The 21959-nt window shown below is 40.7% G+C and overlaps 1 protein-coding gene across 1 annotated transcript in view; it reads left to right on the top strand.

Annotated features, from left to right (window-relative positions):
- The window catches only part of LOC143099489 (uncharacterized), a 31096-nt gene that overhangs the window by 8560 nt on the left and 577 nt on the right, over positions 1-21959 (top strand). Inside the window, exons 6-8 of the mRNA XM_076262454.1 lie at positions 17408-17520; positions 19813-19863; positions 21149-21606. Of these exons, the coding sequence (XP_076118569.1) occupies positions 17408-17520; positions 19813-19863; positions 21149-21606 (622 nt within the window). The remainder of the gene's footprint in view (positions 1-17407; positions 17521-19812; positions 19864-21148; positions 21607-21959) is intronic.

Here is a 21959-nt window from a genome sequence, read left to right as displayed (position 1 = left end):
GGGAAAGGACAGTCAATTTAGCAGAATCAGCACCTTAATTAATATCATTACCACCTGGGTCTGCTGTGAAAAAATGGTCCTTCGGCTCATATCCGTATCACAGGTTTGGGCCAAATCAGTGTTTTGTATTTTAAACGCATTTCCTGACTTCCAGTTGAGTTGCGGAAATCGGACCTGGGACAAATCTGTAAACCGGTGATAAAACAGCATTACTAGCAGAGCTGAAACCTCTATCAGGAGCAGATCTGGCCCACAGCCAGATACCGTATGTCCGCTACAGGCGGATCTAAAGGCTTTTATGCGGATCCGGCCCAAAGGAAATTGCTATCTGGGTATGTCTCTCCGTTTGGGACATCGAAAACCTATATTTTGAATAGGGTAGACTACCGTCGGAGATGCTGACTGGCAAAGGCCTCGGGATAACACGTTATCTCCACTATGATCAGTCATGCCCCTTGATCAAAGTGGGAAATTAAATAAAAGTTTGAGAACCACTGGCTTAACAAGTTACCTGCCGTCCAGAGCAATATTCTGATGATCGGCGATGATATCGGCAAATGTTTGTTTTCCAAAGTAAGAATTTCACTTGACCATGCACCTTCGACAATGAATAGCTCATTAGGGCCCGAGCACCCGAAGGGCGCAAGGCCCTATTGTTTTTGTAAGGATTATTAGGGCCCGAGCACCGAAGGGCGCAAGGCCCTATTGTTTTTGTAAGGATTATTGGGGGCCAAGCAGCGAAGCTGCGAGGCAACCCATAGTGATTCTACGTATTCTTATTATTATTATTATTATAACGAAACGCTAATTTGCCATTAAACCATACAGTAAAAAGTTGGGATATTCGGCACATTGATTCGGTTCAGTCATATCTTTAATTTATCAAAGTTTCAAGTCTGCACTTTGAGTGCTCTAGCGCCACCAACATTTCAAATTTTTTATTACATCTATGCACATAACGTTTGAATGGTACACCACATTTTGAACATTAAGGTATATTTGGAATCCTTGGATGAGACCGAACTCAACGCAGATGTCAATTTATGGGGTAAACGTAATTGATCAGGCTGCCATATTGGATTTAATCAAAAACACCTAAAAGGCATCAAAGTTCGCAAAGTTTGTCCGATTTTCACGAAACTTGACGCAGATGATCTTCAGACTATGACTCACAAATGTTATTGCTTTTCGGAGCCATATTCAAAACCCATCGCCCGTCGTGACCAATCAAGTTTGGCGGCGAAGCCGCCAAACAGGAATTGAAGTGATCTCAGCAAGGCTTTCGCGTATCAACACCAAACTCAGTACAGGGTCTCAGGACCCAATTAGGAGGAGGCTCAATAAATTTGGTGACTTTTGACCTATAGGTGGCGCTATAATTACCAAAATTACGTTTTAGCCTGTAACGGGTCATGTGTTTGGAATTAAAGCATATTAGTGATATCTGTTAATACCTTGAGAGGTCCTTAGGCCGCCACATGCCAACATGTGACGTCAACATAAATGATCCAACCGCCATATTGGATGTCATCAAAAACACTTAAAAGGCATCAAAGGTCACAAAGTTTCTCCGATTTTCACGAAACTTGACGCAGATGATCGTCAGACCATGTCTCATAAATGCATTGCTTTCTGGAACCATATTCAAAACCTGTTGCCCGTGACAACCAATCAAGTTTGGCGGCGAAGCCGCCAAACAGGAAGTGAAGTGATATCTCAGCAATGCTTTCACATATCAAAACCAAACTAGGTATATAGGTTCAGGACTCAATCAGGAGGACACTCAAGAAATGTGGTAAATTTTGACCACTATGTGGCGCTATAATCACAGGAAGTGGGCTCATATTTCTGCAATGCTTTCACGTATCGAAACCAAACTTGGCTCATTGACTCGGGACCACATCCTGAGGACATACAATAATTTTAGCGACCTTTGACCACTAGGGGTGCTATAATTTGCAACACTTTCTCGTATCAACACCAAACTTGGTATATGGACTCGTGACTACAACCTGAGGACGCACAATAAATGTGGTGACTTTTGACCACTAGGGGTGCTATAATTATCAACACTTTCTCGTATCGACACCAAACTTGGTATGTGGACTTGTGACTACAACCTGACTATGCACAATACATTTGGTGATGTTTGAGGTATGCATATGTATGGGGGGTTATTGGGGTGTGTGGGAGAGGAAGTTTATCTGTGTATATGTGTGTGTGTGGGACGGGTGGTTAATTGGGTGTGTGTATAATGTAGCAACATTGGGTTGCCATGACAACTCCTGCTCAACTGCTTGGCCCCCACATTGCTGCTTGCAGCTATATTTATTATTATTATTATTATTATTATTATTATTATTATTATTATTATTATTGTTATTCCACTTTTTTGCTTTCCTGTTTTTGAGGTGGTTAACATGGTCGAAAATTCTTGAAATTTAGGTTAGGTTAGGTTAGGTACAAGAGCTTGACCTCGGGTGTGGCCCAGAGACTCGCTAGCGCCCCCTTAGGTGACTGATCCCGTGGTTGGCATATATTTTGAGGTGGTTAACATGGTCGAAAACGCATGAAATTTAGCACACACATCAAGTGGTACAGTGAATAGACAGGGATAAAAGCTTGGCACCGGGCGTTGCCCAGGAACTCCATAGCGCCCCCTTACGTCACAGTGACTTGTGGTTGGCATATAAATTTAGATACACACACCAAATTTGGTGGGTGTATGTAACTCCCAAAAACAAACAACTTTTGTATTAACATGCCATTAGCCACGCCCACAGGAAGTGAGGTAATTGAGATTTTGTGCATTGTGGATATGATCAATTTTAACGTACTCCTCCTAGACGGTTGATCCGATTCATGTCAAAGTTGGTATACATGACGCCGAGATGTTCCTGATTATAAATTGTGAAGCCTTTTTTTGATATGTTGTAATTTGACGAAATGGCGAAATTATTAATTTTAATACCCTTCCACATAAAAAATAAATGTGTCATAATTCACCATGCATGGCTTGAAATGTTTTAAATTTTACAGGTCATTGAAGACCATGTTAATGATAACATTCACATGCCCATAATGCATGTTTGGCATAGCGCCACCAACTGGCAACAGAAAGAATGACAATTATACTGATGTCACATGATCAATTTGAACATACTCCTCCTAGACGGTTTGTCAGATTCATTTGAAATTTGGCAAACATTATGCCAAGATGTCGCTGATGTTAAATTGTGAATGGATTTTTGAATGTTGTAATATATTTGATATGATTTTAATATCTCACCACATAAACAGGAAATGTGTCATAAATCACAGTGCATTGAATGAATGGACTGAAACTTCTCAGGTTAATAGATATCATGATTATGATGATATCCAGACACCCAATGGGCCTGCCTGGCATAGCGCCACCACCTGGCCAAGCAGGAAATGTGCCAGAAATGGACAATGCCTTAAGTGATTGATCTGAAACTTTATAAAATATTGGATATCATTATTGTGATGATATTCACATGCATAATTCACAGGCCTAGCATAGCGCCACCTTCTGGCCAAGCAGGAAATGTGCCAGAAATGCTCTATGCTTTGAATAAATGGTCTGAAACTTTTCAGGTTAATATATATTATGATTATGATGATATCCAGACACCCAATGGGCCTGCCTGGCATAGCGCCACCACCTGGTCAAGCAGTAAATGTGCCAGAAATGGACAATGCCTTAAGTGATTGATCTGAAAGTTTACAAACATTTTGGATATCATTATTGTGATGATATTCACATGTGTAATTTTCATGCCTAACATAGCGCCACCATCTGGCCAACCAAAAAGTGTATCAGAAATGTTCTTTGCTTAAAATGAATGGTCTGAAATTTCTCAGGTTAATATACATTATGATTATGATGACACCCAATGGGCCTGCCTTGCATTACGCCCCCACCTGGCCAAGCGAGTAAATGTGGCAGAAAATAAAATACAAAAACAAATAGCACACGCATCAAATATGTACATTTCACAAACGCACCACGTCGGTGCTTTGTTGGATTCCGACATGTCACGGGTTGCGGCCCGCAGGTGCTCGGGCCCGCCATCGCCGCTTGCGGCTATATTTATTATTAGGGCCCGAGCACCGAAGGGCGCAAGGCCCTATTGTTTTTGTAAGGATTATTATTATTATTATTATTGTTATTCCACTTTTTTGCTTTCCTGTTTTTGAGGTGGTTAACATGGTCGAAACCTATTGAAATTTGGCACACACGTCAGGTATCATGCAGGGCAGTTAGGTACAAGAGCTTGACCCCGGGCGTGGCCCAGGGACTCGCTAGCGCCCCCTTAGGTGACTGATCCCGTGGTTGGCAAATATTTTGAGGTGGTTAACATAGTCGAAAACGCATGAAATTTAGCACACACATCAAGTGGTACAGTGAATAGACAGGGATAAAAGCTTGGCACCGGGCGTTGCCCAGGAACTCCATAGCGCCCCCTTAAGTCACAGTGACTTGTGGTTGGCATATAGTTTTAGATACACACACCAAATTTGATGGGTGTGTGTAACTCCCAAAAACAATCAACTTTTGTATTAACATGCCATTAGCCACGCCCACCGGAAGTGAGGTAATTGAGATTTTGTGCGTTGTGGGCATGATCAATTTTAACATACTCCTCCTAGACGGTTGATCCGATTCATGTCAAAGTTGGTATACATGACGCCGAGATGTTCCTGATTATAAATTGTGAAGCCTTTTTTTGATATGTTGTAATTTGACGAAATGGCGAAATTATTAATTTTAATACCATTCCACATGAACAATAAATGTGTCATAATTCACCATGCATGGCTTGAAATGTTTTAAATTTCACAGGTCATTAAAGACCATGTTAATGATAATATTCACATGCCCATAATGCATGTTTGGCATAGCGCCACCACCTGGCAACAGAAAGAATGACAATTATACTGATTTCACATGATCAATTTGAACATACTCCTCCTAGACGGTTTGTCAGATTCATTTGAAATTTGGCAAACATTATGCCAAGATGTCGCTGATGTTAAATTGTGAAGGGATTTTTGAATGTTGTAATATATTTGATATGATTTTAATATCTCACCACATAAACAGGAAATGTGTCATAAATCACAGTGCATTGAATGAATGGTCTGAAACTTTTCAGGTTAATAGATATCATGATTATGATGATATCCAGACACCCAATGGGCCTGCCTGGCATAGCGCCACCACCTGGCCAAGCAAGATATGTGCCAGAAATGGAAAATGCCTTAAGTGATTGATCTGAAACTTTATAAAATATTGGATAGCATTATTGTGATGATATTCACAAGCGTAATTCACAGGCCTAGCATAGCGCCACCATCTGGCCAAGCAGGAAATGTGCCAGAAATGCTCAATGCTTTGAATAAATGGTCTGAAACTTCTCAGGTTAATAGATATTATGATTATGATGATATCCAGACACCCAATGGGCCTGTCTGCCATAGCGCCACCACCTGGTCAAGCAGGAAATGTGCCAGAAATGGACAATGCCTTAAGTGATTGATCTGAAAGTTTATTAAATATTGGATATCATTATTGTGATGATATTCACATGCGTAATTCACAGGCCTAGCATAGCGCCACCATCTGGCCAAGCAGATAGTGTGCCAGAAATGCTCAATGCTTTGAATAAATGGTCTGAAACTTCTCAGGTTAATAGATATTATGATTATGATGATATCCAGACACCCAATGGGCCTGCCTGGCATAGCGCCACCACCTGGTCAAGCAGGATATGTGCCAGAAAATAAAATACGAAAACAAATAGCACACGCATAAAATATGTACATTTCACAGATGCACCACGTCGGTGCTTTGTTGGATTCCGACATGTCACGGGTTGCGGCCCGCAGGTGCTCGGGCCCGCCATTGCCGCTTGCGGCTATATTTATTATTGTTATTCCACTTTTTTGCTTTCCTGTTTTTGAGGTGGTTAACATGGTCGAAACCTCTTGAAATTTGGCACACACGTCAGGTGTCATGCATCGCAGTTAGGTACAAGAGCTTGACCCCGGGCGTGGCCCAGGGACTCGCTAGCGCCTCCTTAGGTGACTGATCTCGTGGTTGGCAAATATTTTGAGGTGGTTAACATAGTCGAAAACGCATGAAATTTAACACACACATCAAGTGGTACAGTGAATAGACAGGGATAAAAGCTTGGCACCGGGCGTTGCCCAGGAACTCCATAGCGCCCCCTTACGTCACAGTGACTTGTGGTTGGCATATAGTTTTAGATACACACACCAAATTTGGTGGGTGTATGTAACTCCCAAAAACAAACAACTTTTGGATTAACATGCCATTAGCCACGCCCACAGGAAGTGAGGTAATTGAGATTTTGTGCGTTATGGACATGATCAATTTTAACGTACTCCTCCTAGACGGTTGCTCCGATTCATGTCAAAGTTGGTATACATGATGCCGAGATGTTCCTGATTATAAATTGTGAAGTTTTTTTCCGATATGTTGTAATTTGACGAAATGGCGAAATTATTAATTTTAATACCCTTCCACATAAACAATAAATGTGTCATAATTCACCATGCATGGCTTGAAATGTTTTAAATTTCACAGGTCATTGAAGACCATGTTAATGATAATATTCACATGCCCATAATGCATGTTTGGCATAGCGCCACCAACTGGCAACAGAAAGAATGACAATTATACTGATGTCACATGATCAATTTGAACATACTCCTCCTAGACGGTTTGTCAGATTCATTTGAAATTTGGCAAACATTATGCCAAGATGTCGCTGATGTTAAATTGTGAATGGATTTTGGAATGTTGTAATATATTTGATATGATTTTAATATCTCACCACATAAACAGGAAATGTGTCATAAATCACAGTGCATTGAATGAATGGTCTGAAACTTCTCAGGTTAATAGATATCATGATTATGATGATATCCAGACACCCAATGGGCCTGCCTGGCATAGCGCCACCACCTGGCCAAGCAGGAAATGTGCCAGAAATGGACAATGCCTTAAGTGATTGATCTGAAACTTTATAAAATATCAGATATCATTATTGTGATGATATTCACGTGCGTAATTCACAGACCTAGCATAGCGCCACCTTCTGGCCAAGCAGGAAATGTGCCAGAAATGCTCTATGCTTTGAATAAATGGTCTGAAACTTCTCATGTTAATAGATATTATGATTATGATGATATCCAGACACCCAATGGGCCTGCCTGGCATAGCGCCACCACCTGGTCAAGCAGGAAATGTGCCAGAAATTGGTAATGCCTTTATTGGTTGATCTGAAACTTTACAAAATATTGGATATCATTATTGTGATGATATTCACATGTGTAATTCACATGCCTAATATAGCGCCACCATCTGGCCAAAAAGTGTATCAAAAATGTTCTTTGCTTAAAATGAATAATCTGAAATTTCTCAGGTTAATATATATTATGATTATGATGACACACAATGGGCCTGCCTTGCATATTGCCCCACCTGGCCAAGCAAGTAAATGTGCCAGAAAATAACATGCAAAAACAAATAACACACATATCAAATATGTACATTTTACAAATGCACCACGTCGGTGCTTTGTTGGATTCTGAAATGTCATGGGTTGCGGCCCGCAGGTGCTCGGGCCCGCCATTGCCGCTTGCGGCTATATTTACACTTGTTACTGTTAAACGTAGGCCTAACTGGTATCATTACAAACATTATTCTGTGTCCTAAAACTGGCATATTTTATGGCAACGTGTCATGTAAATTCGTTGCAAAATCTAGAGAAATGTGTGAGGTGGTCAGCGGGGGACAACTGAGACACACATTGGATTGTGTTATTACTTGAACATTCCACACATATCCACAGCTGTGGTAGGCCTATCAGGGGCAGGAGGATTACTGTTAGCGCAGGCTTTATATACAATTCTTCAACAGGAGGCCTCGAATGCAGGCTTGCCCTGTGGTTTGCGCAGCCTACAGTAAATAACAGACCCGCCACAATGTGCGGTATGATGCTTTTTTACGAGCAAGATGTTTTTGGTGCCCTACGCACACTGCATGTTCTTAAATAACAATGATCATCAGTAATATTCGACCATTAATTTGTGTAAATGGGCAAGCGTGACCACCTTGATTGGCTGATGATTGTAACGCGGGCATGATTCCAAACACCTCCCTTACGATAATGAGTGACAGGTGACAGGTCTCAGAATGCGTGCGCTACACAAGGACGGAAGATGATGAATAACTGGGGCCGTAGGCTATTCAGAAAGGCTTTTATCTTACCACTAGGAGTAGGCTACTCCTAAATCGCACTAAAAGATTTTAGCTTGGAGTTTTCTCTTAAAAGTTACTCACAAAGCCTTTCAGACAACTCCTAAACTAGGAGTGAGTCCAAAGAGTATAGAAGTAACATTCTTTGGTGAGTCTTCGTTGCTATAGATGACGTCATTACTCATGTACGAGCTTGACTGAAGTGACCACCTTGATTGGCTGACGATTGTAACGCGGGAATGATTCCAAACACCTCCCTTCCGATGATGAGTGACAGGTGACAGGTCTGAGAATGCGTGCGCTACACAAGTAGTGAGAAGGACGGAAGATTAACTGAATAAAAAGGCCTAGCCTAAATGAATAAAGAGTAAGGCAAAACAAATAGCCTAGTAGCCTAATGAAACATAGGCCTATGGATTGATGCAGTACCTTTGCAACATTATTAAATTAATCTGTCACCATATGCCTAGGCTACGTTTGCAAAGAGAACATTTTAATTTGATTCACAATGAAATGTTACATTTAATTTACATGTTAACAATGAGTAGTTTTGGTTGTTGTTGGTGGCGTTATTGCATTCCTTTTATGAATGCAAAATTGTTCCCTCGCGATTGGAAGCTCCTGTTGCCGCATAGCGCATTTCAAAACATCGCAGCGTAAAATGCCACAAAAAGCTGTTTATGAATAGGTCTTAGTGAGTTAGGAGTCCTCTCGAATTCTTTTAAGCTGTCCCAGACTTTTAGGTGCTATACTTTTAGGTCTAAAATGCTTCGTGAATTACTTTTTGTGAAAAAAATTAGGAGTCCTAAAGTTAGGAGTGACACGCCCATTATTTTTAGGAGTGGCTCCTAAATTCGCCAGTTAGGAGCTACTTTTAGCCTTAAAATTCTTTGTGAATACGGCCCCTGAATAAAAAGGCCTAGCCTAAATGAATCAATAATAAGGCAAAACAAATAGCCTAGTAGCCTAATGAAACATACGGATTGATGTAGTATCTTTGTAACATTATCAAATTATTCTGTTACTATGCCTACGTTTGCAAAAGAGAACATTTTAATTTGATGCACAATAATGTTACATTTAATTTACATTTTGACAATGATTAGCCTAGTTTTGGTTGTTGTTGGTGGCGTTATTGCATGTTAGTTATGCCTACAATGCAAAATTGCTTCCTCACTATTGAAAGCTGCATAGGATTTCAAAACACGGCAAAATGCCGCAGGTTTGTGAATAGGTCTGTGAGTTCTTTTAAGCTGTCAGAGGTGGGAAGGTGTGATTTGTTGGGGGGCGGGGGCAGGGCCGGATTAACTGGTCACAAATGTCTAATGGCCCCCCTTCCCCCCCAGCCAACGTGAATCGGGTGGTCAGTTAATAGGCTGAAGATTTTTCCTGCCATCTAAGGCAGCGGTCCCCAAAAAAATGCATGCAAACTAAACTCAATTTAATTCACAATAATGTCACGTTTTTACATGGCATAGGCCTATATGCAGTTGTTTGATTGCACGCATGTTTGCATTTTGCAAGGTCTATTTTCTTACGTCTGTCCCGCCTTCAACACTTTACATATTGCCTTCAGCGCTGCGCAGCCTCAGGTCAGCTCACTTCACTTGATCAGTTCTTGGCGAACGGTAGTGTCACACGAAGTTAGCTAAACTGCTAGAATGAGCAATAAAAAACAAGCATCTTTAGCAGACACTGGCCAGGGTGTTTAAGTTGCGAGAGCCGCTGCAGAGATTTCTTACAGAAAAAAAGTCACCGTTAGCTGCACATTTTAGTGATGAGGACTGATGTGGCATATTCGGGTTGCTTAATGACCTCAACCTGTCACTCCAGGGGAGAATGACGACTGTCTTTAAACTGGCAGATAAAGTCGCTGCATTTAAAGCCAAGCTTGATTTGTGGGGACGAATGGGGACGGGGTGTATTTGATATGTTCCAAACAGTAGTGGGGGTTTTGGGAGAGACTGAGGCAGGGCCCTTTCTCTTGCAGCTGGTGCGCGATCACCTTGTTGCGCTTTCAAATGAGTTTGAGCGTTAGGCTACTTCCCATCCTCCAAAGATCCACGGCAAACCAATGAGTGGGTCCGCAACCCATTTGTCAATATCCCGAATAGTCCTAACATGTCAGCGCAGGAGGAAGAGCAGTTGATCGAAATTGCAAATGACGGTGGTCTTAAAAGTGTGTATGAGGAAACCTCTCTGGCGGGTTTTTGGATGAAAACCAAAGCAGAATATCCCGAGATAGCCGTAAAAGCGCTGAAAACGTTGCTACCATTTCCCACCACGTATCTATGCGAGGCCGGGTTTTCTGCAATGACTGCAACTAAAACCAAATTGCGCAATCGACTGGACATTTCAAACACACTGAGGGTGTCACTGTCTTGTTGCAGGGAAACAAGCACAGGGCTCCCACTGATTATATTCGTAATGCACGTTTAGTTCCCATGTTTTGTTCCCATATTTTGTTAAGCATGTTCACACTTGATAGATGTAGCTTCAAGTTGTTAAATTTTCATTGTTCATATTGTTCCATTTTCACTTCTTCAAGTTCACGTTTTTCACGTTTTTAAGAGTTCGTTACCTTCACTGTTCATACATAACTGGAGCTAGTTCTTTTCAAGTAATGCATGCACAACACATATGGAACATGGAACTCCCGAACCCCCCCCCCCCCCACGGTCCGTGAAAAAAAAATGGGAATCAAACCGGTCCATGGTACGTAAAAGGTTGGGGACCCCTGATCTAAGGCACGAGCGCATCTGTGAGGCCAAGCTTCAGCTTGCAAGCTTCCAAGATTCAGAACTGAAGAGCTGTGGACGGCACGGCACGGTATGCCCAATGAAAATAAATTAACGCAACGCAATGCAACACAACACAGACACCGCTTCTCTCGCGTCAGTCACTGACATGAACGAAACCCGCTTCTCTCACGGCAGTCACTGACAGTAGCCTAGAATAAATACATGGGGAAAAACACTTCCCCATGACAAAGACATCGTAAAACACTGAAAGTTAATATTTTGTCACTAGCAACATATCGGAACTCCCCCTACCGTCGGTCCCGTATTTCCACCGTCTTGCGTGTACGTGTCACTTATATCCATTTCTATACAAACCAAGACAGCGGACTCCTAAAGAGACGCAACCACCCACACCATAGGTGTATCTAAATTAGCTATGTACCAAAAATGACATTTTACCGTGACTCAAAGAGCTGTAAACAGTGTTGTAAGGCTGCGTGTACACAACCGCTTGGAGCTCCAGTGGAATTTTAATTTCACGACAAGAATTCTCGGTCTAACCGTCCATGTGCCGTGCCATGTTCAAATCTACACACCTATGGCTACTGAAAAATGTAAGGTTAATTTAGCAAATGTTATTTTGAAGTGTTAAAAAACATCGTTGTTTTAAAATTTCTGAACAAAAGTGGTGATAATTGGGGGTGTTACGATACATCTGTCCTTTGTCAAATGTGTTATGTTCCAAGTAGCCTATGCGTAATTCTGCTGCATAAAGTTGTATGTTTATGACATTCAAGTAAGGAAAACGATGATTTGAAGACATCTGTTTCGTTGGAAGGGCAAGGGGTAGCAACAGGGCAACACAGAGACAGGCCCGATGGCAGGGTTGTTATGAGAGTATTAAAATCTGGGATAGCCTATTCTACGGCAAGACAGCGGGGGAAAGTTAAAATACGTGATAAACACGGAAAAAGTTGGCATGCATTGTTTCGGTCCCCATGCACAGGGATTATTTGTCATATTATTAATCACATATGATTATTTGTGAAATTGTGCAAACAGGCGCAACACATTTGAAAAGGAAGGACTGGTAGCATGCAAGCTCACGAAAGATTGATTTAAGAACGTTATCACAGTGTGTGGCTGTGGCGCAAAGCAGCGCGGGCGGAAGACATGCGACAATTGGCAAGGGGAGGGTCATGTCTTTAACAATTCTGTCGGAGGGTCATTGAACAATTTCTAGCAGGCAAGGGAGGGTCATGCAATTTTTGACTGAAGCACTCAAAATTCCTCCGGTGGCCCCTTCAATAAATAACGAACAGTCCCTAGATTGCTGCTGGGCTATATGTCTTGGTTCATGTCCGTTCACAACTCATTGCCGTCAAACGCGTAGCCTATCTCGCCTAGTTAAAGTGCTGAGTCTGGACACTTAAAGCCCTGTGTATTTTTCAATGAACTCTCCGGCATCGTAATTCACATGTGTGCTGTGTTGTGATGGATTACTTCTGTGTGATACTTTGATGGACTTTATTGTTCTCGTGTGCTATTGGACTATTCTTCATAGACTCTTACACTCGTGTGCTGATTTGATGGACTTTGATATTATTTGGCCTTTGTTGTTGGCGTGGCATCCTCTCACCTGTGTGTAGCTATTAATTGCCGACAGAGAACATTGTCTCATCCACTGAGCTGCATATGTGTCGAATTCAGCGCCCTATACTCCCATTTGTCTCTTTCTCTTCTCTCGTCAGCGGATCTTTGCTATTGGCCTGTCTGGTGTCTGCCTGCGGCTCACCCGTCCCTAGCTGTCAGTCACGAAGCAAGGCCCGCCCCTGCCCTCCTGCAAGCCAGCGTGTGTGTGCGCAGCCGGCTCTGATTGCCTCTCCTGCTCCACCCACTTGAACTGTGCAGTGCCACAATTGCCGCTCATCCCGTCATTGCTATACTTTGGATTGTGGATTGTATCACGAATAGACTGAGTATTTTAAATAAGAGTTGACTTGTCTCCAAAAAATAAAATAAAAAATAAAATAAATATCTATCTTTTCTAAAGGCTACCCTCCGACTCCGGTGTGTTTGTGGTAACAGTGTCTCCCCAGAAAAATCAGTATTGACACCTCGGCTACATATCCAGGCCTGACATGACAATATCCCCACATGTAGACTGTTTTTTTGTCTGTAAAAGGGCTATTTCATTCTCTTCTCACTCTTCCTGCTCACTCCATTGTACCCATTGTACATTACCTGTGGCTTATTTATAGTGCTTAGGCTGATTGCAAAGTGAACTAATGATCTAAAACAGTTTTCACATGAGAAAGTGTGCCAGAGAGTTGGCAAAATAGTGTAAATACAGTTTTTTCTGAATGCTTAAACACATTTTTTGTAACTATGGCTTTTTTTGCAAAACTCTACACACAAATGGCAAAACTACTCACTGAGTTCGCAAAACTAAAAGCACAAACACTGCTTTGCACTCAGTTTGCAATTTTGTAACACACACTTTGCACAACTGTAGGCACAATGTCTATTATTTACACTATTTTGCCAACTCTCTGGCACACTTTCTCATGTGAAAACTGTTTTAGATAATTAGTTCACTTTGCAATCAGCCTAAGCACTATAAATAAGCCACAGGTAATGTACAATGGGTACAATGGAGTGAGCAGGAAGAGTGAGAAGAGAAAGAAATAGCCCTTTTACAGACAAAAAAATCAGTCTACATGTGGGGATATTGTCATGTCAGGCCTGGATACGTCATTCCAGAATATATTTTTCCCGGTGCCTTGGACTAGGACATTGCATGTGATGTAGACAGAATTTTGAGAGAGACGACCCGATGTAGACTGATTTGTTTTGTCTCAGTGAAATGCTATTTTGTGTTTTGACTTGGAAAAACACACTTGTGTTTGTTTTGATGTGTGTAAATAAACACTAATACTTGAAGTTTGGATCCCTGTATGTTTACAGAACTATGACAAAAGTATGACCTCAAACTGACATAGTCTACCTTGTGCACAAAGAAAGCAAAAGCCAGATGTGTTTTTTATTCATACCATCAGTGTGTTGTTGGCACATTGTGTGCTTACTATTGTGATGGCTTGTGTTTACTGTTAGATACGAAAACACCATTTTTACGAAGGTGTGAAGAGTTAAGCAAGGTGTGTTAGCTTTTGCAAGAGAACTACAATGTTTTGCTGATTGTGTGAGAGGTTTTGCCATTTGTGTGTAGAGTTTTGCAAAAAAAGCCATAGTTACAAAAAATGTGCTTAAGCAATCAGAAAAAACTGTAAGCAAGGTGTGTTAGCTTTTGCAAGAGAACTACAATGTTTTGCTGTTTGGGTGAGAGGTTTTGCCATTTGTGTGTAGAGTTTTGCAAAAAAAGCCATAGTTACAAAAAATGTGCTTAAGCAATCAGAAAAAACTGTAATAGCCATTGTGCCTACAGTTGTGCAAAGTGTGTGTTACAAAATTGCAAACTGGGTGCAAAGCAGTGTTTGTGCTTTTAGTTTTGCGAACTCAGTGAGTGGTTTTGCCATTTGTCTGTAGAGTTTTGCAAAAAAAGCCATAGTTACAAAAAATGTTTTTAAGCATTCAGAAAAAACTGTAATGCATTTCATCAAAAATAACAAATTGCACAGATAACCTTCAACTCAGAATATATCCTACAGTACATATGAACTTAAATAGCGGGAATAAGCCTAATGCAGCAACTGACCGTCAGCAACAACTGACAAGTAAAAAACATTTTACTTCTAGTAACACTGGGTTTGGTATGTGTGCTTGCCTCCATACTAGAGCTTGATAATGTGCTCTTCTAATATGCCATTGAGCAGCATCACTTGTTGGTGGAAAAGCCTCCGATCCTCGACATCTAGAAAACAGAGTGGCTCTGTCATAGTGTTGTCACAATACCAAAATTATGACTTTGATACCTGCCATAAATATCTTGATACTCGATATTGAAATGATATCCAAATCCTAAAATATCTGGAAAAGAAAGGACACAGGCCTCCTCCAAGTGTATTGAGTCATTTGTGTTGAATTTGGTGCACTTTTGGTCAATTCTGGGTTTTAAACTAAACTTCCTACTGTACATAATTATTATTTTTGTAGTCAGTAAAATAGTAGTTTGTGTGAGATTAAGTCCTTTATTGTTTGTTATAGCTCATTTATATTGTGTGATGTTTTGGCAATAAATTACCTTTAAATAGCCAAAGTAGGCTAGATCAAGGTCAGTGTTCAAATTACTGCATGCAAATCACTTAATGCTATGCAGAAGAGCCTAATCTTTAGGCCATCTGATGTAGGATATACCCTAGGCCTTCCTGTGTTTATGGGATTTCTTTGACAGTTGCAAAGGGAAAAAAGTGAAGATAGTCTTCTTTGCTCCCAGTGTTATTTAATAAGTATGTTTCAACCACTCTTTGGGTCTTAATCAGATAGGCCTACACCATTATTACATTACATTACATTTGGCTGACGCATTTTAAACCAAAGCGACTAACAACATGGTAACTGTTAAGTTGTAAAACAATTCTCTCAACAATTTTAGGACAATTTAAAACGGTAGAGTACAGTAAGAATAAGTGCATCAGTGAGTGCTGTTTTTAAACAGTTGAGTGTCAGTTCAAGACGGCTGGTAAGTGCTAGGATCGGCAAGACTTGTTGTAAGTGGTGCCATGAAAGGTGATGTTCTCTAAAGCAGTGTTTCTCAAAGTGTGGTCCGGGGACCACTGGTGGTCCGCAAGCTGTCCCAAGTGGTCCGTGAGCAGACGTGGTAAAATATAATATAGATGAGTTGTTTGCAATATTGAAGCAACTTGTATGTAAATCCAGTTTTGCAACATTGCCTATGTAAACTACGCCAGTTTAAATCACATGAATCCTCTGACACAATAAACAAGATGCAAAGACAATAAGTAAGGTGGTTCAGTGAGTAGGCTTATTGTGTAATATACTGCTGAAGTAGATCTACTTTTTTTTTTTTAGATAGGTGGTCCGTGAGTTTTTGTTTTTATTGGTTAAGTGGTCCTTGGTCTGAAAAAGTTTGAGAAACACTGCTCTAAAGAGCTGGGTCTTTAGGAGTTTTTTGAAAATGGAGAGGGATGACCCTGCCCTTGTAGGAACTGGCAGTGTGTTCCACCAACGAGAAACAACAGATGAGAAAAGTTTGGATTGGCCTGAGCGTATCTGTTGCAATATCTGTGTGCATTCCTACATTAGGTCTATTTCTTTGGTAGTCAACATCATTTGCTACCACATAACAAATACCAAATAACAATACAAAAGTTTCTTACAAACTTTCCTGCAGTGATCACTCCTGGACATTCCACATTGCTAGACAGCACTTGATTGAGGATAGACTTTATTTCCACTTCACAAATAACCATCGCTATCTGCAATAGCTGCAGTACAGGGACATTAATCAGTTCATAGCTGAGGATTTGTCCTAGGTCCACTTCCCTTTCAGCATCATATGCAGTAAGGATGCACTGGAGAATGTTTTTTTTGTTGCAATATAAAGAATATCTTGTCTAAATATTTTGTAAATAATGCAATCTCCATAGCACTCTTCAGCAACCCTCAAACATGCACACTCTTCCATTTTTTGCATGGCTGGAATTTGAAGAAAGAGAACCAGTGAGATGTTTTAACTAGGCAAGCACAGTCGCCTTTACAGTAAAAAAAATACAGTGTAAATCCTCTGTAAAGACTGACAACTGTTCATAATAGTTATAGAAGTGCTTTCTACAGAAGAATTAGCAGTCACCTACTATTCTATCAATTTATTATCAAGGAATCTATTTTGCTTCTAAACGTCATACTGAATTTTAGCTATTATTTCAATTTATATTTTAATTTTACCTTATTTTCATTTGCTACTTGAGGGTCATTGGGGTAATTCCTGTCCTGTCCTACAACATATCTGATACATAAAGAGTATATTATGCCTTATTTTTTGCAATTCCTATGATATCTGATGGCAAAACCAAAAAGTATGTGAATTATGCTAATTATGCTAATTAGCAAGCTTAAAACTCAAAATTGAGCTTGGTAAACAAAATATTTTCAGCACCCTCAAATTGTGTGAAATAGCCCTTTTACCGACTTTTCCTCAAATTTGCCAACAGGACTTTTTTCTGAACGTTTGTTAGCTATCTGCTCTCCCTCTACAAGTACTGCAACTGAATCCAAAACAGCATTTACTGTAGTCCACTCTCTAGTCTGTAAATATGTATAAGTGTATATACTCTTTTGAACTAGTAGGCCACGGCTGCCCAATGAACAAACTGCCCTGCCGAATGAACCCAATTCCTAAAACAAATCATATTTTCCCCTTTTGTCTCCTGAAAAGATGTGAGGGGAACAGCACATGCACACTGGAAGCCGAGAGTGAACACTTTGGAGGTGATCCCTGCAGTGGCACATTCAAGTACCTAAACATCTCCTATTGCTGTCTTCCCCCAAGTAAGGAACAACGCAAACACGTTCTTCTGTACGGAACTGGAGCGTGTCTATCTGACACTGCTCCTCATTCACTCTTGACATCCCCACATCATAGGATCGCTTCACCTTATTCTCCCCTTCAACAACACTCTTTGAGATCATGTAGCTGATGGGTATTTCACAAAGGCAGGATTAAGAAATCCAAAATAAGAGAAAGTGACCTTTATCAACAAATTCTTTGAAGACATCTTTGAAAATTCACCCTCCAATTCCACTACTGACCATTATGAATAATTATATAATAAAGTCAAAAGAGCAGTATACATCGCACACTGGAGATTAATTATATATTAACTGTCACAATTACTACAATAACCCTGTGGCATTGTGTAGACCATCTGTGGAGTTTTGCGAGCAAATGAAAATAGCAGATAGGTATAGGTACAGATGGAGTAGGCAAGTGAGACTAGATACTACCGTATTTTCCGGACTATAAGTCGCACCGGAGTATAAGTCGCACCAGTCAAAAAATGTGTCATGAAGAGGAAAAAAACATATATATAAATATATATATATATATATATATGTTGCACCTGAGTCGCAGGACCAGCCAAACTATGAAAAAAGTGTGACTTATAGTCTGGAAAATACGGTACTAGAAGGTTTTAACAATAAGTTTTCCAACAAGGCTCAATATGTTTAGCTGAAAGAATACTTTGCGCAGTGCTAGGGGAAACAGAGTACTTATAACGCCTGTGGTTAATTAGTTGACATGTGACAGGTGATTAGAATGGAGTGGAGTGGGTGGCAGGGCAGAGAGGGCTGTAACCTCCGTTATGTTGAACCATATTACAGTTTTTTACAATTGTTTACACACGTTTTCAAAACTCTGTGTCTATTTTTCAAAACTCCACAAACCCACAACTGCTCACACAAAATGCAAAATGCCCCAAATCTCCAGCAAAATGACACACAACATTCAAAATGTCAAAAACACATGTTTAAAGCAAACATTCGCCTCACATTACAAACACTTTTGTCATAATATGACATTTTGGATACATCATGTACACACTGTTGCTCAAAACCTAAAGCTCTTCTGTCTTAGGCTTTATATATGTATTTCCATACAAGAGTGAAAGTTACGGTATCAACAAAGAGAAGTTGAAATACACAGTAAAAATGCAAGCAATATTGAAACCAAAAATAGTGATTTTTCCCAAATAATTTGCTGTTGTGAATACAGTATTTTACAGCAAACAAGAAAAAAGGCAAAGAAGAATACAGTGACCACCAGATGTACATGGAGTTTTGAAAACACTGATTTTGTTTTTTTCTAAAGACAAGTGTGTGTGTGGGAGGGGGGGGGGGGTTGTGTACAGTATGTATTCATAGGCCTATAGACCCTTTCAACTGCAGAAACAAACAATTCTACAGTAAGCGTTCCTAAGGCATTTCTGGAGGCACAGAAAAATGTATTGAGCTAATGGTACTGTAACATGGGGACAAACAAAAATAGAGTAAAAAGACAAATTTTACATAAAGTGAACTTTTTGTAGAACATTACTGTAAGCTAAAGTCCAATTACTGTAATTTTCAAAGTATCTGCATTGGTTCTGAATATTTCAACCGGAAATCCTCTAGGAGCAGATTAAAAGGGTCTATACCTATATAGAGAGTATATCTATTCATAGACCTATACTAAGGCAATGATTGGATGGTGTTCAGTAAAGTAAAGAGTGTTTGCACATGTGAAGAGAAAGAGTGAAGCACTGGTGATTTAGTGTAGCATTTTGATGGGTTGTGTTTGGAGAACGAAATCAAGTTACTTCCTGTTAGATTTTTGTGTGTTAGGTAGAAAATTGTGTGTGGTGTTTTGCAAAATGTGTTTTAGTCAATTGAAAACTGAGTCAAACACTGAGAATTAGTGTATGGTTTTGCAGATTTGGTGTCGGGTTATGATGTTTGGAGGAAATGTTTAGAAAATTGTGTGACAAGTAAAGATTTAGTGTGTAAGCAGTTGAAAAAAACTGTAATACATGGGGTTAGTTCGTAACACCAATGTGGCAGTTGTCTACACATATCCCGCCCCTTCCACAGTCAATCATGTGGCGTGTTGTGAATTTGGTACCACTTACTCTGAGTTAACTTACCTATTTGATCACCCCATACAATTCTTTTACATCCTCACTAGTAATCACATCAGCTGAATGCAAACCTATCATTTTTAATGTATGCTCTAATTCTGAGGTCTGTGTGTCTTTTTCACACACGTATCTCCTAATATTAAAGTGTTTGTGTTTATCTTCACAGAATCCTCTCTCTGCTGTCCCACCTGCCAGCCAATCTCCAACTACACCCTGCGTGAGTTCACCTCATCAGTAATAATTAACTTCACATAGCTAATTACCCCATTCATCTCTATTAATATTATATATAGCTTCACATAGCTAATCACCCTATACATCTCTATTAGTATTAGCTTCACATAGCTAATCACCCCATCTCTATTAAAGATGCAGTCAGTGCAGTCATCTCTATTAAAGATGCAGTCAGTAATTGTACGTGATTTCAAGCCTGTAACATTTTTTTGTCACATTCAGTAATGATCTGTCTCTGTACGCAGCCCACACTGTTGAAGCTGTTAGACCCATGAGGAACTTTTGGAGGTTCTTCCATTTGAAACTGTGGAGGAACCTCATATGCTTCACATAGCTAAACACCCCATTCATCTCTATTAATATTACATATTAGCTTCACATAGCTAATCACCCCATACATCTCTATTAATAACATGTTAGCTTCACATAGCTAATCACCCCATACATCTCTATTAATATTACATATTAGCTTCACGTAGCTAATCACCCCATACATCTCTATTAATATTACATACTGTATTAGCTTCACATCACTCCATACAACTCTATTAACACTTTGAGTGCCAAAAACACAACATTGCATTTTTTGTTTGCATACGTTGAGTGCCAAAAGCGCAATATTGCATTTTTAGCTTTTTTAAAAATTACGAAAATAGACAATCTAACACACCTTATTTGCGATTTTGGGAACTCTATGATGAGTAGAACTGAAATAGATGACGATCGAAAACTCATGAAAACGCACAATCTGGGCATTTCATCATAACTCGGCTTTTGATGGTTGCCGCTTTGGGTCGAATCAGTGACGCATGCCCGTGACGTCAAGTCAAACCCAAGCCATTTTCGTGGGTTTATCACTAGGTGGCAGTCTTGCCAGGTCTCACTAGGTCACTTCCCGGAAACTTTACAGGCAACACTTCATATTTCATGAAAGACGCTACACCTCCATTTCTAGAAAAAACAGGGATTTTCACCCCATACATCTCACATCTCTATTAATATTACATATTAGCTTCACGTAGCTAATCACCACATACATCTCTATTAATATTACATATTAGATTCACATAGCTAATCACCCCATACACTATCATTTCATACACCTCTATTAGCATTACATATTAAGCTTTACACTAATCCCATAGACATCTATTAGAGTTTTTTTTGCATTAAACACACTAGCTGGAATGCAGGGCAGATGTCCTGGGCTGATACTCTGTGTGTGTGTGTGTATTGTGTGTGTGTGTGTGTATTGTGTGTCCCTGCAGATGACCTGGTGTTTGTCCCAGAGCCGATGTCCTGGGTTGGAGCCCTGCACCACTGTGCTGAGAGGGGCTCCAGGCTGGTGCACATCCTGGACAACTGCACCCAGTTCCTGGTGGAGGAGCTGCTGATGAAGGTGGCTCACCGCAGGGGCTGCGTGGAGAAGGCCTGGGTGGGCCTGGAGCGCTGCATGATCAACCCCCAGGCCCCCTGGGAGTGGAGCGGGGGAGCAGCCGTGGGGGACTACGATCGCTGGAACACCAGCTTCCCCCGCAACCCCTGCAGCTTCCACTGCGGCCAGCTGGTGCAGGAGGGGGGAGACCAGGACCAGGACCAGCAGAAGTACCTGTGGCAGGACGCCTGCTGCCAGGAGCAACTCCCCTTCATCTGCCAACTGACCTCACCTGTTAATGACACCCAACCCTGCCAGGTGACCTCACCTGTTACTAACACAGATTGTTTGGTAAGTAGAGCAACACATTCTATGGTTTCATAGAACCACACATTGGTCAGGTGAGCTCACATGATGCAAACACACACATCTCATCTGTTCCAAACACACCTTTGCTGGTGAGTTCCTCTGTCAGAACTACACATCTCCAAGGAGACCTCTTTTGTTTGAAACATGTTAGAAAACACACACATCTGGCAGGTGAACTCACCTGTTAAAAACACACACATCTGGCAGGTGAACTCACCTGTTAAAAACACACACATCTGTCAAGTGAACTCACCTGTTAGAAACACACATCTGGCAGGTGAACTCACCTGTTGGAGCCACTCATGTTCAGGGTGTTCTGTGTCTGAATGAGACTG

Source organism: Alosa pseudoharengus, unplaced genomic scaffold (genome assembly GCF_046254945.1).
Source record: "Alosa pseudoharengus isolate Yale_2024_CS ecotype anadromous, Long Island Sound unplaced genomic scaffold, YU_APseudo_1.1 YU_APseudo_1.1_scf_3, whole genome shotgun sequence".
Lineage (NCBI taxonomy): Eukaryota > Metazoa > Chordata > Actinopteri > Clupeiformes > Clupeidae > Alosa > Alosa pseudoharengus.
The sequence above is the reverse complement of the archived record's forward strand: the minus strand, read 5'-3'. Positions and strand labels throughout refer to the sequence as shown.